General features: G+C 40.6%; 1 protein-coding gene across 2 annotated transcripts in view; it reads left to right on the plus strand.

Moving 5' to 3' along the window:
* Positions 1–14,916, plus strand: part of SMAP1 (small ArfGAP 1) — an 89,595-nt gene that overhangs the window by 72,733 nt on the left and 1,946 nt on the right. For both annotated transcript variants that reach the window (XM_027644740.1, XM_027644741.1), the window contains 3 exons: positions 1,917–2,044; positions 13,709–13,877; positions 14,516–14,847. In XM_027644740.1, coding sequence (XP_027500541.1) covers positions 1,917–2,044; positions 13,709–13,877; positions 14,516–14,847 — 629 coding nt within the window. The remainder of the gene's footprint in view (positions 1–1,916; positions 2,045–13,708; positions 13,878–14,515; positions 14,848–14,916) is intronic.

Below are 14,916 nucleotides of genomic sequence, written 5' to 3' on the forward strand. Positions count from 1 at the left end.
AGAGATGAAAGGTGTGTACATTACCAAATAATACTCTTACAGAAGCAATCTAGCAAAAATCTGGGTTTTCATAGTATTAATTTATAAGCAGCATATTAAGTACTTGAAAAATACTATGTTTTTGCAAATGTGTTGTGTCATGAGTGTTCTAAATATGTGAAATGCTTGTTTAAGTAAATGACTGTATTTAAATTTTCAGTCTTCTACATTAAACTCTTACATTCAGGTAAACTAAATCACTTGACAAGAGAGATATGTTTTTAATACAGGTGCCTGACTGAGAAAATGAGAACATTAAATTATTAATTCCTGACAATCCTTTTGCTTGAAAATTATGTACAGTTCATTCCTAAATTTATTTGAAACAGTGAACCTTTGAGATGTTTTTGGAACTGCCAGTCTGCAGTGACCTCAAATAAAGGTTGTTGCTTACATTTGTCAGTATATTTATTTACACACATCTCAAAGCACTAGTGTGGATGGAACAGTGGAGCAGATTATACATATTGTCATTTTGCTATCCACTGACTTCCATTCATTGCATTAAGATATAAGTAGCTTTGTCATAATCATAGATGACTTTGCTTTTCAGAATCGCTGGAATGGGAATCCCCCAGCAAAGTCGAATTACAACAGTAGAACATTAACTCTACCCCAGACAAAACTGGTGTGATGGTCTTCTAAATGGATTGTTTCAGAAGGCAGTGCCTTCTCGTATGAGTTAGCAGTCGAAAAACACGTTAATAGCGGTTTTTTCAGTGTACTGTAATCTAGGGATTTTAGAACACCGATCCTCCTGTAATGTATAATCACCCATGCAAGTCACAACAGGGTTTCATTTGCAGAGAAAGTTTTGACTTAATTCAACTAGTTTGTTCTGCCAGAGAAGTTTTGCAGTGAGATTAGATAATTTGAGACTTAACTTCTTTTGCCTGAAAAAGCTTTCTCAAATTTGCTGTTAAGACTATGCAGTCATCATAGTCCTCAGTAGAATCTACAATCACCTTTGTATTTGTCAAGCTCTGTGTAACGGCAAAGCGCTTGTGATATCCTTAGGTATAAATTTATGAGCCAGTTCTTACCACTTGATCTTGAACAGCTTAAAATCAAATGAGAAATGGTTGCTCTGTTCCTTAAAAACCTTTTGTGATATTTTTGTCCCTATATATTTTGAAGTATTTTCTTGAAATTCTCCTTAAAGTGTAATGCTCCATCCCTTTCGTTGTCCTGCATGTATCCACTTTCACCTGGATCAGTAAATGCATTCACATGTTAAAGTGGTTACTGGCACCAAGGCTGTGGAAGGTTAACTCTGTACAGAACGAGAGCCATGGGTTCTTATGGATAATTAGCCCAGTGTGCCTGGCAGGGGTATTCATGTAGAGCTATAGAATAAAATTAATGCAAAGTACTTTTAAAAAAGGAGGAGAGAATGGACTTTTTTCATAATGCAAAGTTCACTTACGTACCCTTGAGTAAATTAGCATATCAGGAATAACTTTATGGATTCTAAAATGCAAATTGTAACTCAAGAGCACAGATGAATGTATTTTGTCTGATACATGGCTACCAAATTTGGGCCTTCTCAGTAAGACATCTGTTAAAATTCTTACTAAAAATGTTGATGTGCTTGAAAAAGACTCCTGAAAAATGAGTAGTGTGACTGTCCTTAGGGAAGTCTTAAATGTTTTGTTTTGTCGTTGGTTGTTTTTTAATGAAGGACATTAGTATGCCATGTTTTTAGGGAAAGAAGTCTTTAAAAATCTGAACAATATCACAGTCTGAAAAATATCTCAGAAATTGAATACATCTTTGATTGGGGGCAGGATAGGAGGGAATAGGAAGCTTTAATTATTCTTATGCTGTTAAGATATTAATGATTTTCCCTTTACATGTGATCCTGTTGTCTTTTTAAGATGGTCCAGCTGAAGCATCTGTTACAAATGGAGGCACTGCTGCTGTCACAGCACTGAATGATGACCTGGATATCTTTGGCCCAATGATCTCTAATCCTTTACCAGCAACTGCTGTACCTCCTGCTCAGGTAAAATTTATTTACTAGTTTGTTAGTTATGCGTGTGTGTAAATATTTGCATGCACATGTATGTTTTCCTTCAGGGAATTGTTCATTCACACAGAAGGAATGCTCACTTCTCTACACTCATGGCTGAAGATGCTTTAGCTGTAATGGTGATATTTTTCTCACCTCTTCAAGCTTCTGCACTGCTTGGATGTAGATATGAAATTAGGAAATGGTGTGGTCTTCCATTCTGGTTATCCAGCTAAATTAGATTCTGTCTTACCTTGATGATGGTAGTCATGTTTTCTTTTAATTTATAGTCTTTTGTCTTGTTCTTTTTTTAATTGCTGAATATAATTTTACTTAATGTTCTCAAGTTGTTAGGCTTTAAGTCATCCTTTTTAAGACCTCTTATTGCTTTGTGATGCTGATACTTAGGAAAGGCTGCAGCAGATGCTTCTCTCTTAGGGGTGCTAAAAATTTTGGATCTGAAGCTTCATACTCAAAATCCAGAATGGATATCAAGAAAATCTAATATTGCTACCTGGACTGATCTGTCTTTTGTCTCATCTTGGAACTTGTATGCCTTGCTCTCCTCAAGGAAGAGTAGAATAATCCCACACGAAGAACCTGATTAAAGCTACAGCTCTCTCAAAGTACCCATCACACTCAAAGAGCAAGGTATTTGTGTTGGACATGGCTGGTTCAGAATGCACATATGCAGGCTTCCTTACCCCAGACCGGCTTCTGAGAGGGCGGTTTTGGAGGAGTAGTGGGCTAACCTCCCCATCTGGGAAGTCCTGTTAAGGTAATTTAGAAGCTTATTTTTGTGTAAGGCTTTCTGTCCCACTCAGCTGAACTGGAAAGAATTGTGTATATTCTTGAATTTATGGTTTGGGACATGTGATCTGTACTTGTTTCTCTTTATCAGTTATTTTTCATAATGTATGTAAAATGGAAGGGATTATGATGAAAAGGAGTTCCGAGTACCTCAAAGCATATGCTTATTGTTCAGCAGATTTAATTATTTAGCCTTTACTCTCCCTTCCCCTTCTTGTTGCTGAGGGATGACTCTGTGCAACCTGCTAGGTACAGTTTTAGAGACTGAAAACACATTTCTTTTTAAATGTAATACTACAGATGGGGCAAACTTCCCACTGTGCCTTAAGCCACCCATAAACAGTGAGGGAAATGAGCTGTATACATGCATTTAGATTTGGATGTGTTAGCTAAAATTGTGAAGGAAATTGTTGGTCTAATTTCTTGTCTCTTGTGGAAGTCTATGTTCAAAGTACCAGGAGGAACAATATTTGGGTCCTTGTTGTCTGCTATCCTAACACATTATGTCAAAATTGATCTAGAGGAACCTACCTGTAGAGCTGGATGTGAAAAACAGTAGCCCATTTCCAGTTTCCCCGAGTTTTGTAATGTATCCAGTTTGTACGTAGATTGAGTAAATTTAAATCTATGAAGTTTCCACTTGGCCCTGAAATCAGTGGGCTATGGTAGCAATACACATAATGGATATGACTGAATTCTGGTTTTCCCCCTTTCCGGTCTTTCTGATGCTGGAAGTGACAACTTCTGTATGTAGTTACTGTCTGCTCAGGAGAAAAGAACAGCTTGAGAGAGACGAGAAAACCCTTCTTTTGTTTCTCTTCCATGAACACATGAAGTGACCTGCTGGTTAAACGAATGATTTAGCTATAGAATGCAGGAAACACAAAGAAAGGCTGAATATTTAAGAGTGAGAACAAGAAAAGTGAAGGGGGATACTTGGATGATGATGATGACTAGTGATGGGTTAAGTAATGGAGTGGCTGTTAAAGCATAATGAATTACATGTATATAGATAATTTAAAATGCATTTCAGATTTGGTCATTAGATCTTCTGTGAGAGAAATATTTTGAAATGTAGTTTATCTTTGTGCTAGTTTCTAGGCTAAAGATGGTACTTACTCCATGGCTAGGCTTCGCGAGTGAAGATTTGGGGAGGGCTCTACACACATTTGCTACAAGCGCGCTGGTGGCTAAAAAAGCCAATACGAGACTAGTCCGGTTGCAAAAGGCACAGCAGAAAGAATCCTTAGGTGGTATATTCTGCAAGGCATGATTCTTTCTGCGTTATCTTTTCTCCTCTCGAGTGATCCTGCGTGCGTTCTCAAAGGAAGCAACAGTGTTATAGATGGTGTGTCTCCAGACCTCCCAACTGGAGGCCAGAGTAGACCAATTACGTTGATCAATATGGCCAAGGCTGAGATGTTGTTTCAGGGAGTCCTTCTATCTTCTCTTTGGAGCTCCTCTCTTGCGGCAGTCGGTGGCAAGTTCACCATAAAGCAAGATCTTAGGGAGGTGGTGGTCCTTCATCCTGGAGACGTGCCCTGCCCAGCACAGCTGTGTTCTCAGCAACATGGCCTCAATACTTGTGACTGCTGCTTGTTCTAGAACAGATGTAGTGGTCACATAATCTGACCAGTGGATGTTTAGGATTGTACAGAGACAGCGTTAATGGAAGCATTCTAAGAGTTGCAGGTGGTGGCAGTAGATGACCCATGACTTACTAAATTGATTAAAAAATGCTAGAAAGGATAATGTTATTCTCAATATCTGGTAAGTATCATCTTGTTTGTGTACTAGAAAGTCTGAATATATTTACTTGCTGTAAACAAATTTGTCTAGATTTTTAGTGACATTTTTCTTTTTTCTGAATTCTATAATCAGGAGCAACAAATGGAACTTTCATCAAGCATTTTTTTATCGAGCACATGATCCTTATGGCATATTGCAAGATTTAATGCTTGGTTATCTTCCATTTTTAATCAGTAATCTCAAAGAAAATGTAATATAATCAGATAATCTCCCCAGATAAGAGGCAGGGACATGGGTAGGTAGCAGAAGACAGGTGATTACATGGGTTGCTTGGTAAACTGGGGCAAAGGAAATACCTGTTTTGCTTTAGGTTTAACAACACCTTGCATGCGTTGCATCTCAGGACGACGGTGTCTGGTCTGGGAACTTAAGCTGGACAGGAGCCTCTCATTTGGCAGCAGTATGAGTATTTTGTAAGATCTTTCACCTTGTAACGTGGATAAAAGTTGTATGGGATTCAGAGAAGAGTCAGGAGAATACAACAGACTGGAAAGGTTGCCTTATAATGAAAGGTTTTAAAGACTCGGTCTGTTTAAATTTCTGAAGTAAAAAAGTGGTGTGATTATGATGTGTAATTATTTTGTGCGAGACTGCAGTTGGGAAAGTGGGCACGAACTCAGACTAGCAGTTGAGTAACCCTAACATTCAGTTCCTGTGCTTGGAATTGGAAAATTTAAAGTGGAAATCCATGGCCAATCCTTAATTTGAACTTGTCCAAGTATCTATTAACAGAATGTATTGAAATAAAAAAACCCATGAAGTAGAAGGGATCAAATGTGGAATAGCATGGCTTGCTTTCTCACTGAGATACTTGCCATGATGTTCTGCATAATAGGTGTGTCTGAGATACCACAGTGGGATTTGAGAGCCTTGAAGAAGAAGGGAATGTAATGGTGCTCTTCAAACTGATTTGTAGAAGCAACGTATGACCCTTGAGTTTTCACAGGATTGCTTTTGTTTTCCAACTTAACTTGAAAGGCAGCATTTACTGCTAAATGCACTTGGTTTTATGGCACTGTGGAACACAGAAGTGTCTTTTTGAATGTTTTATTATGAGACTGAAACAACCTTAGGATTTGCAAACCTTAGGATTTATGTCCATTGTCATAGCCAAGACATGATTTTCAAGTGAAAACAAAAGTATTTTTTTCTCCTTTTTCAAATATGACTTCAGTGTTCAGGATCATATGCGTTTTCATTCTGCTTTCAGATATGTGTCTTTATCACAGTTTTCAAAAACACTAAAAATATTTTCCTAATGTTCAGCATAGCCAGATGCAAACTATTGGTTTTGTAAAGGACTGGTAAAGAACAATATGTGACTGAGTAACTTTTTTTCTAGAATTTTGTCTATAAGCAAACTGAAGGGGGGTTAAGAAGAGTTACCTTATCCAGCTCCTACAGTAGCTAAAAGACATGTGCTACAAATTTAGCCATTGTGCAGTGTTCATAGGCAGGAAAAAGGAAAAAAGAATATTTTGTACGTTAAGTGATGCTTTTTCCTGTGAAGTGAGCAGAACTAAATTACGGCTATTAGAATAGGGTTTGTTGCCTAACACTGTATAGGAACTAAGCAAAGGTCTGTTGTTCTTACTGATAGTTAATTTCCTAAATGGTTTTAGCCAGAGTTTAATTCAGATTTTGTATGGGTATGTTTTCCAGCAAAAGTGTGATCTTCATTCATCAGTGAAACTTGTAGGGAGGAGGAGAAGGGGAGAACTGTGAGGTATAAGTTTGGAAGTATTCACTTAAACATTTAATGTAAGTCTTTCTCCAAGAAGGATAGTAAAATTCAGTCAACTTAAACTTTTTTTTGAATTTCTGTGTGTGTGCCTGATTTGAAGTGTATTGTGTTGGGAGCTCAGAACTGGTTCAGTGGCTACAAAAGTATATTTTTATAGAAATGGTGTATGTTCTTCATGATTCATACCTGACAAATTTTCATGTAAAATGCTGGTATATTTTAGGTAACTACATGTTCTTAAATATTCATTTTCTGCTGAGGTCAGGTGTATGTACCTGACGTGATTGCCATTGATCAGCAGACAAGCTTAAACTTGTTAACAAATTGTGGTGATGTTAATGTGTCAAAGCTCTCAGTTCTTATGTAAAAATGAGTTATTTCAGAAGTTTGTTTTATTGTGAGTGTTATTTAAGCAGGGACTTACTTGAGAGCTATTTCAAGTCCTGGTCAGATATGATCAGTTGAAATGCTTGTAGCTTCTGCTTATGTTTATTTTACCCCTCTTTACATTGTCGGGTCTCTGAAAGCAAAAGTTTCAGTCCTTCAAATTGGGTTACGGCAATCCCAAACATGGGTACAGGTAGGGCAATGAGTAGGTTTGAGAGCCACCTTGCAGAGAAGGACTTGGGGGTTCTGGTGGTTGAAAATCTGGACCTGAGCCAGCAATGTGCATTTGTAGCCTAGAAACCCAACCACATCCTGGGCTGCATCAAAAGCAGAGTGGTGAGCAGGTCGAGGGAGGTGATTCTGCCTCTCTGCTCCACTCACGTGAGACCTCACCTGCAGTACTGAGTCCAGCTCTGGAGTCCTCAGCAAAGGAAGGACATGGATCCCTTGGAGCAGGTCCAGAGGAGGGCCATGAAGATGATCAGAGGGATGGAGCACCACTCCTGTGAGGACAGGCTGAGAGAGTTGGGGTTGTTCAGCCTGGAGAAGAGAGGAGGCTCCAGGGACACCTTACAGTGATCTTTCAATACTTATAGGGGGGCTACAGGAAGGATGGGGAGGGACTCTATCAGAGAATCTAGTGATAGGATGAGGTGGAATGGCTTCCAACTGAATGAGGATGGATTTAGATTAGATGTTAGGAAGAAATTCTTTCCTGTGAGGGTGATGAGGCACTGGAACAGGTTGCCCAGAGAAGTTGTGGATACCCCATCCTTCAAAGTGTTCAAGGCCAGGTTGGATGGGGCTTTGAGCAACCTGGTCTAGCGGAAGGTGTCCCTGCCCATGGCAAGGAGTTTGGAACTGGATGATTTTTAAGGTCTTTTCTAGCTCAAACCATTTATGATTCTGTGATTATACTCTCTTTGGTGCTGGAAACACCTTAGGTGGAACACAGTGGAAGAGCAGCCATCATATTCCAGAACCAGAAGGAGTCAGCTGGACAGTCTAGAGGAAAGGAAAATTATTTAAAGTTCTAGAGAAGGAAAATTTGAAGAAAGCGTTAGAAATTAGACTGTAGGGGAGATAACTGTCTTCAAACCTAGAAAAGGTCGATTGCAAAGAAAATGCTGCATTGTTTGTCCTGAGTACTGGACGTGCAACAAGAAATAAAGTTGAATTTTTAATCTTATTTTAAGGTTAATTATGTTTTTGGATATGATCTTAGGAAGTGGTAGAAATCTTAATCTGACTTTTTCAGGTGTTGCTAATAATTCCTAAAATCAAGAGAAGAGATGAGATTTCTTAGTGGGTTTTTTTGTGTGAACTGAATATAGTTGAGTGCTCATTTCCTCATCAGTTATTACCAGGAAATAACAGTTGATTATTTTTAATGAAACTGTCTAGATGTCTAAAACAAAAATATGCAAAATCAAAAACAGGAAGAGCTGAAATAAGCAGCAAGTGCATTGACAGTGAAAAGATAAAGAGGATAAGAATTGTACACAGAATTTAAGACCTTAATAATGTACTTCATGCCTAACTTGCTTACATAAGAATAATGGCATGCTAGGCTGTGTTTTTCCTATGCAAGTCAGCAGGGAGAAATTGAGAATGTTGTGTGGGGCCATTATTTATCACCATATAAATGAAAAGCAGTAGGGGCTTGGCTTTTCTACAGCCCATCCTTGTTGTTGTAGATAGCAGCCAGAGACCTGCAAGTAGCAGGAAAGTGCAGATGTGCTTTTTTGTCTCCTGCAGTTCTTCACTCAGCTGCACATGTCCTACTCTTCCCTTCCCTCTTTCATTACTGTTGCCACCTCTTTTCTGTTTGTAGGTGTTGGAGCACCTGTCCTTATCAGGGCAGAGGTTGACGCAGACAGAGTTTTGGATGATTGATGCAGCCCTGCAGGTTGCAGGCTGTGGGGAGTGCCTGGTGCCTCTCCCTGAGGCCATGAGAGATGGTCTCTCCCACAGGAAGTGTGCTGTTCTTCAAGAACTGTGTCACCAGGGGAGGAATTATGGCAGGAAGTGAACAGGCTGTGCAGCATCAGAAATAATGAGGGATACACAAGATCTTCTCAGAAACTCAGCATCTTCAAGAGCCCCAGAGCTCGACTGCACTGGAGTGCAGAGTCTGCTCCTGGCAGGGCAGTGAGTGCGAGCACTGGGGTAGGCGAAGAATGGGACTGGTGACTTCTGACACTGAAAAAGTGGGCTCCAGCTCCACCTGAAGATTTCCTACCATGGACGTGGTTCACAGCCCTCAAAGCTGAAGGGCTGCTTTCAAATGAAGCACCTGAGGTGACTGATGCTGAGCTATGCAAGGCCACCAGGATGAAGAGGCGAGTGATAGTAGTGGGCAACTCCCTGCTGCAGGGGGCACCCTGTCTGCAGACCTGACCTGTTGTCTGGACAATTTTCCTGCTTGCCTGTGTCTTGGATCTGGGATGCTGTGAAGGGAATGCTTAAGCTTGTTCAGCCCTCTGTCACCCCTTGCTCTTCTTCCATGTGGACACTGTCAGAGATAATCTGGAGGGAAGAGTTGCCTGCAGAGCCCTGGAGATGCTTAATGAGGGGTACAGGGCCCAAGTGGTGTTCTCCTCAGTCATACCAGTGAAGGGAAAGGGTGTAAAGAGGAGAGCGCTGATGCTGCGTGCCAACAATTGCTTGCAGAGCTGCTGATGACAAAAGGGCTTTAGTTTCTCTGAATGCAGGACCCTATTTGAGGATTAGCATCCACTCAGGAGAGAGGGAACACAGCTCACCAAACAGGGCAAAGCCATCTTTGCCAGCAGGTTGGAGGGACAACACAGCAGGACAGAAGCAATACAGGAGATTCCTGGAGAATATCAGGGACAACTTGATGACCCATCTGATGGAGGACGCAACAAAGAGGAGTGCTCTGCTCAACTTCATACTCACAAACAACATAGGGCTTGTTGGGAATGTTAAAGTTGAAGGTAGCCTTGGCTGCAGTGATCATGAGACGATGGAGTTGAGGATCCTGAGAGAAGGGAGCAGGGCAAAAACAGGATCATAATTCTAGATTTAAGAGAACTGACTTTGCCCTCTTGAAAGATTCTGATGGGATGAGGCCCTGGAGGGAAGAGGGACACAAGAAAGGGGGTTGATATTCAAGGATCACCTCCTTCAAGCTCAAGAGCGGTCCATCCCAGAGAACAGCAAGTCAGGCACAAGATGCCAGGAGGCCTGCGTGGGTGAACAAGGAGCTCCTGCCAAACTCAGACACAAAAAGGAAGCCTACAGAAGGTGGAAACAGGGGAGTAACCTGGAAGAAATACAGAGGTACTATCTAAGCATGCAGGGATGGGGTTAGGAAAGGCAAAGCCCAGTCAGAGTGGACTGACGAGGGATTGTCAAAGACAACAGAAGGACTTAGAAGTACATAGATGACAAAAGGACAAGTAGGGAAAATGTGGGCCCATTGCCGAAAGGGACAGCTTTGCTGGTTTTACAGGACAGGTTAATGTAAAGGCTGAGTTGCTGAATTCCACCTTTGCCTCAGTCTTTACTAGCAAGACCAGCATTCAGGAATCCCAGGCCCCAGAGACGAGGGGGAAAGAGTGGGGCAAGGAAGATGGACCCTTGTTGGAGAGGATCAGGTCAGGGAATACCTCGTGGTCCTGATGGGATACACCCATGAATACAAAGGTAGATAGGTGGCTGATGCCTTTGTGAGGCCATTCTTGATAATCTTTGAATGATTGTGGTGACTGGGAGAGGTGCCTGAGGATTGGAGGAAAGCAAGTGTCTTTCCTGTCTTCAAGGAGGACCAGAAGGAGGATACAGGGAACTATAGACCAGTCAGTCTCACCTTGATTCCTGAAGTGCTGTGTCCAGTTCTTGGTTCCCGCAGTACAAGAAAGACATGGACATACTGGAGAGAGTTCAACAAAGCGCCTCTAGGATAATATAGGGACTGGAGCATCTGTCTTGTGAGGAGAGGCAGAGAGAGCTGGGATTGTTCAACCTGGAGGCTCATGAGGATCTCATCAACATATACAAGTACCTGATGGGATGGTGCAGAGGACAGAGGCAGGCTCTTTCCAGGGATGCCCAGTGAGAGGACCACCAGCAATGGACAAAAGCCATGTGGACTGTTACTGCTGTCAGACCAACATAAAATACTGAGGATGTAATGATCTTATCATCTGTTTTGCAGTCTTTTGGTAATTAAAAGACAAAATGAAAATACTTATTTTTAGTCTCCTGCATTAATCTAAACTTCTTGTCAGCCACATGCTGTTTTGTGCAGTCAGATGGCAAGGGTGAAGTGTCAGATTCAGCTACCATATTTTGTGGTCCTGACACATATGACCAATATTTGACAGTGAAAACTTCCTTTGGATAGGTATTGCCTTTTATTGGTAATACATAAGCTATCGATGACAAAAATTATTTAAGTTTAAACTTGAAGCATATAGGAGATGACTTCCAGTAGTTCTGAAAAATTCTGTTGCACTAATATTGTGAAACCACTGAGCGGCATGTTCCTTAAGCACCTGATGAGCATTTAGTTTTGGCATGACTGACTGAGAGCACTGTGTGTAGGAAAATGATTGTATCTGTGCCAGGTGTGTGTTTTTACAGAGGCCTTGGGTAGCATGACAGTGTTAGATACCTGAAAATCATGTCAATGTTGTTTGTTGTTGTTTTTTACTTGAATGCCACCTGTTGTTTTCTTGCCATGTAATTTTGCATTACCTTCCATTTATTCAGCTGATGAACACTTCAGGGAGTGATTGTTCAGTCCTTTGGCTCCTCTGAGGATTTTCCATAACCAAACTGAACGAAGAGACATTAAATGAACATTTAGGATGTAAACATAATGTGATCAGTCCTCTAGGTCTCCCTCCAGCTCTCCCTTCTAGAGAAAAGCAAACTCCTTCCTTGCTGCAGTGCTGGCGGTGAAGGGGAAGCCACCTCTGTTCACCCACTTCCACTGCTTATGTGCCCTCCTTCCTTCAGTCTGCTGAGCATGGCTGTCACATGGGGGCTGTCTTAGGCAGACACCATGGAAGGAGATCCATGTCAGTATGGAACAATTTAATACTGGGACTTCCTGGCTGTATGCACAGTAAAACAAATACTGCTGTTCAGGATGGGCTTTTACCTGAATGTATTGTTAAATCTGACTGTGGTATTTTTAAAGACTGGGTATGCCACCCTGATAAAGAATTGTCTCAAATAGAGGGGGCTTCCTACTACCCATTTAAAAATGTTGACTTTCCTTTGCAATCAGAAATTCTTGTGAGTAGTAAGTAAGAGGCAGCAGCTTTTTTTAGTAGGAAGAAATTGGTAGTTTAAGTGTATGTTGGCTAGAGAGAAGATTTCATGCATCTTTTTCTGTCTGCTTTCCCTTTGTAGTGCTGTCAGCCCACTCTTTGTTGCTCACTAAGTCCTAGTGACTTTGGCCCAAATTGACTGTAGTATAAATGCAGATTTTCAGTTGCCAGAAAGTTCCCATTTCTCGTTTATTTTTTCTCTTCCCTTTCTGCAGCGGTTTTGGAGATTTTTCGCCATCAACTACATGAATCTAAGCTCCTTTCTCTTGGTCTGACAAATTTAATTAGTAACAGAATTGTTCTGTGGTTATTTCTTCCCTGATCTGTGGCAGTGCCTTAAACTAGAGGTTGTAGTAGAGTCAGATGTGTTTTCTGAAGCTGCAAATTGAATGTTTGTATTGTGGTGTTTGTGTGAGCATAGTGGACTTTTTGGGGCATAGTCAGTAAAACCAGAAGGTGGAGGTTGTTGCTTTAAGGAAGATTTATAAGTGTGTTCCAGATCTGAATATTTTGTGATGTCCTCTTGTCTCTCTGATAAACTTGGGTATGTGTTGACAGGAGACAGTTGGACCTGGTTACGTGTCCAGTTCATTCACAGTGGTAGTCCAAGGAAGATTTTCCTTTAGTGTGGGAAAGAGTTGAAACTCGCACATGCTGTGGGAATGTGGCAGGTGTGTGCTAAGCAGCTGGGGATCATTTAGCTGGACTAAAATAAGGCCATAATGCAAGTATGCTTTGCAGTCCTGGCTCTTTTTCACTGTGCATACAGTTGACTTGCTTTAAAAGTTCGTCCTGGTAACAGGATGAGTTGTGTATTTTAAGGAATATAACAAGAACCCATGTATTGCCTAGTTCCCTAAGCAGGCCCCCATATGGAACTTAAGTGTACAAACAACAAAATAACAGCACCGAGAGACACCTGGATATAATTTGTTTACAAAATATTTTAGTGTAAGAGCAGTAAAAAGCCTGCCAGCCTGCCTGTATTTTAGTTTTTCAGTCATACTACAATAAGTTTTAGATAATTATGTTTTCTCGATAACTGAAACGTGCTTCAAGAACTCTAAGCCAATTATACACATTGTATTTTAGAAATTTTATTACTTTAAGTAGATAACCAAAATTTTACTTCTGCCTTTTCTCCAAAGGTACATTTCAAAGCACTTAATCTTTTGTTTTAGCTCTTCTCTAATCTATTCTGCCTATGAGAGGATTAATGAGATGTGAATTGTAATCTCCTTATTGATTTCCTAATTATTTTTCATAATCTAACTCCAGCTCTTGATTTATGCTTCTCACTGATGAAAAACGTAGAAGCAACAGGAATGAATAATCTGTATGTGTACACCCTGAAGCTGGTCGAGGATTTAGTTTTCTTTGTTTTGTAACCTCCATCTGGCCTGGTGGTGTTTCCATATCATATGCACTGCTTTTTTGTCTTTAGTCATACCACATCTTTTTAGATCCTCATTTACTTAAAATCTAGTTTCTGTAAATGAGCAGGATTTTATTTGATTGAGGAGCAAGGCTGTGCAGTAAATATTTAACATAACGTCTTTTTCCAGTTTCATTCAGTAGTCTGTCTTGACTTTTATTTCCCAGAGCACTTCCACTAAACCAGCAGCTGCTACCTTGTCTGCGGCATCTGGGGATCTTGATCTATTTACTGAGCAAACAACAAAATCCGAAGAGTCAGCAAAGAAACAACTCTCCAAAGACTCCATTTTATCACTGTATGGCACAGGAACCATGCAGCAGCAAAATGCTCCAGGTAAATAATTTTGTGAAGGTTTCTGTGCAGTACTAGTTTAAGCTTTACCTAGAACAGTTATCTTCTACAAATATAAAGCTAAGGTTGGCTACCTGCTAACTATAGTCAAATGAAGATTTTTAATTTTACCTTTTATAAAACTGAGAAAAATTACTGAAATGTAATATGGAAGCTAAAGAAAAATACAGTATGTGGTTTTAATTTATTTATAGCAGTTCAAATTATCAAGTGTACAGTTTACTGAAAGATTTGTGAACTCATCTTCTGCGATCTAATTCATTGCTGAAGATCTGAGTCTTCACTGTGCAACCAGCAGCTGCCAAGATCTGTATGGAGCTGTCAGAGCTTGGGTTTAGCTATGTTTGTGCGAAAACAAAGACCTCCAATACAGCAATTAAAAGATTCTGGTTGGCCACAGGGATTTGCCAAACTCTTCTTGGCAGTTAATCTTGTGGTGAGTCCCTTTTCTTTCAAAGTTTTAAGCAAATTTTCAGTTTTAATAGAAGGTAAATTGACAGCTCTGACATACAATAGGGTACAGTTATCCTTTGAAATTATTTTGGTGCACTTCTGACCTATGGGGATGGGGAGGAAAATCACAAAACGCTTTTGCTGAAATCTTCCCTTTTCTGGTACAGGTATGTTCATGGGGTCATCTTCTATGCCATTTACCACACAACCATCAACTCACTTTCAAGGCTTTCCAGCCATGGGAGTTCCTGTGCCAGCAGCAACTGGGATGATGGGAAACGTGATGGGACAATCGGTGCCAGTCATGGGACAGACCACAGGCGTGATGATAGGAATGGGAATGCCCAATGGATTTACTGGTACTGCACAAACTGGTGTGATGGGACTTCCTCAAAATGTCGTTGGACCTCAAGGTGGAATGGTGGGACAAATGGTCACACCACCACAAAATAAGTATGGCTTGCAACAAAACCAACAAGCTCAATGGAACCTCTCTCAGGTAAAGACTGGCTTCCTAGACAAGAGTGCTTTAGAAAAGATGCTGCTTTTCAGATCCAAAATGTGTGGC

The sequence above is a fragment of the Corapipo altera genome, unplaced genomic scaffold (genome assembly GCF_003945725.1).
Source record: "Corapipo altera isolate COAL_440 unplaced genomic scaffold, ASM394572v1 2, whole genome shotgun sequence".
NCBI lineage: Eukaryota > Metazoa > Chordata > Aves > Passeriformes > Pipridae > Corapipo > Corapipo altera.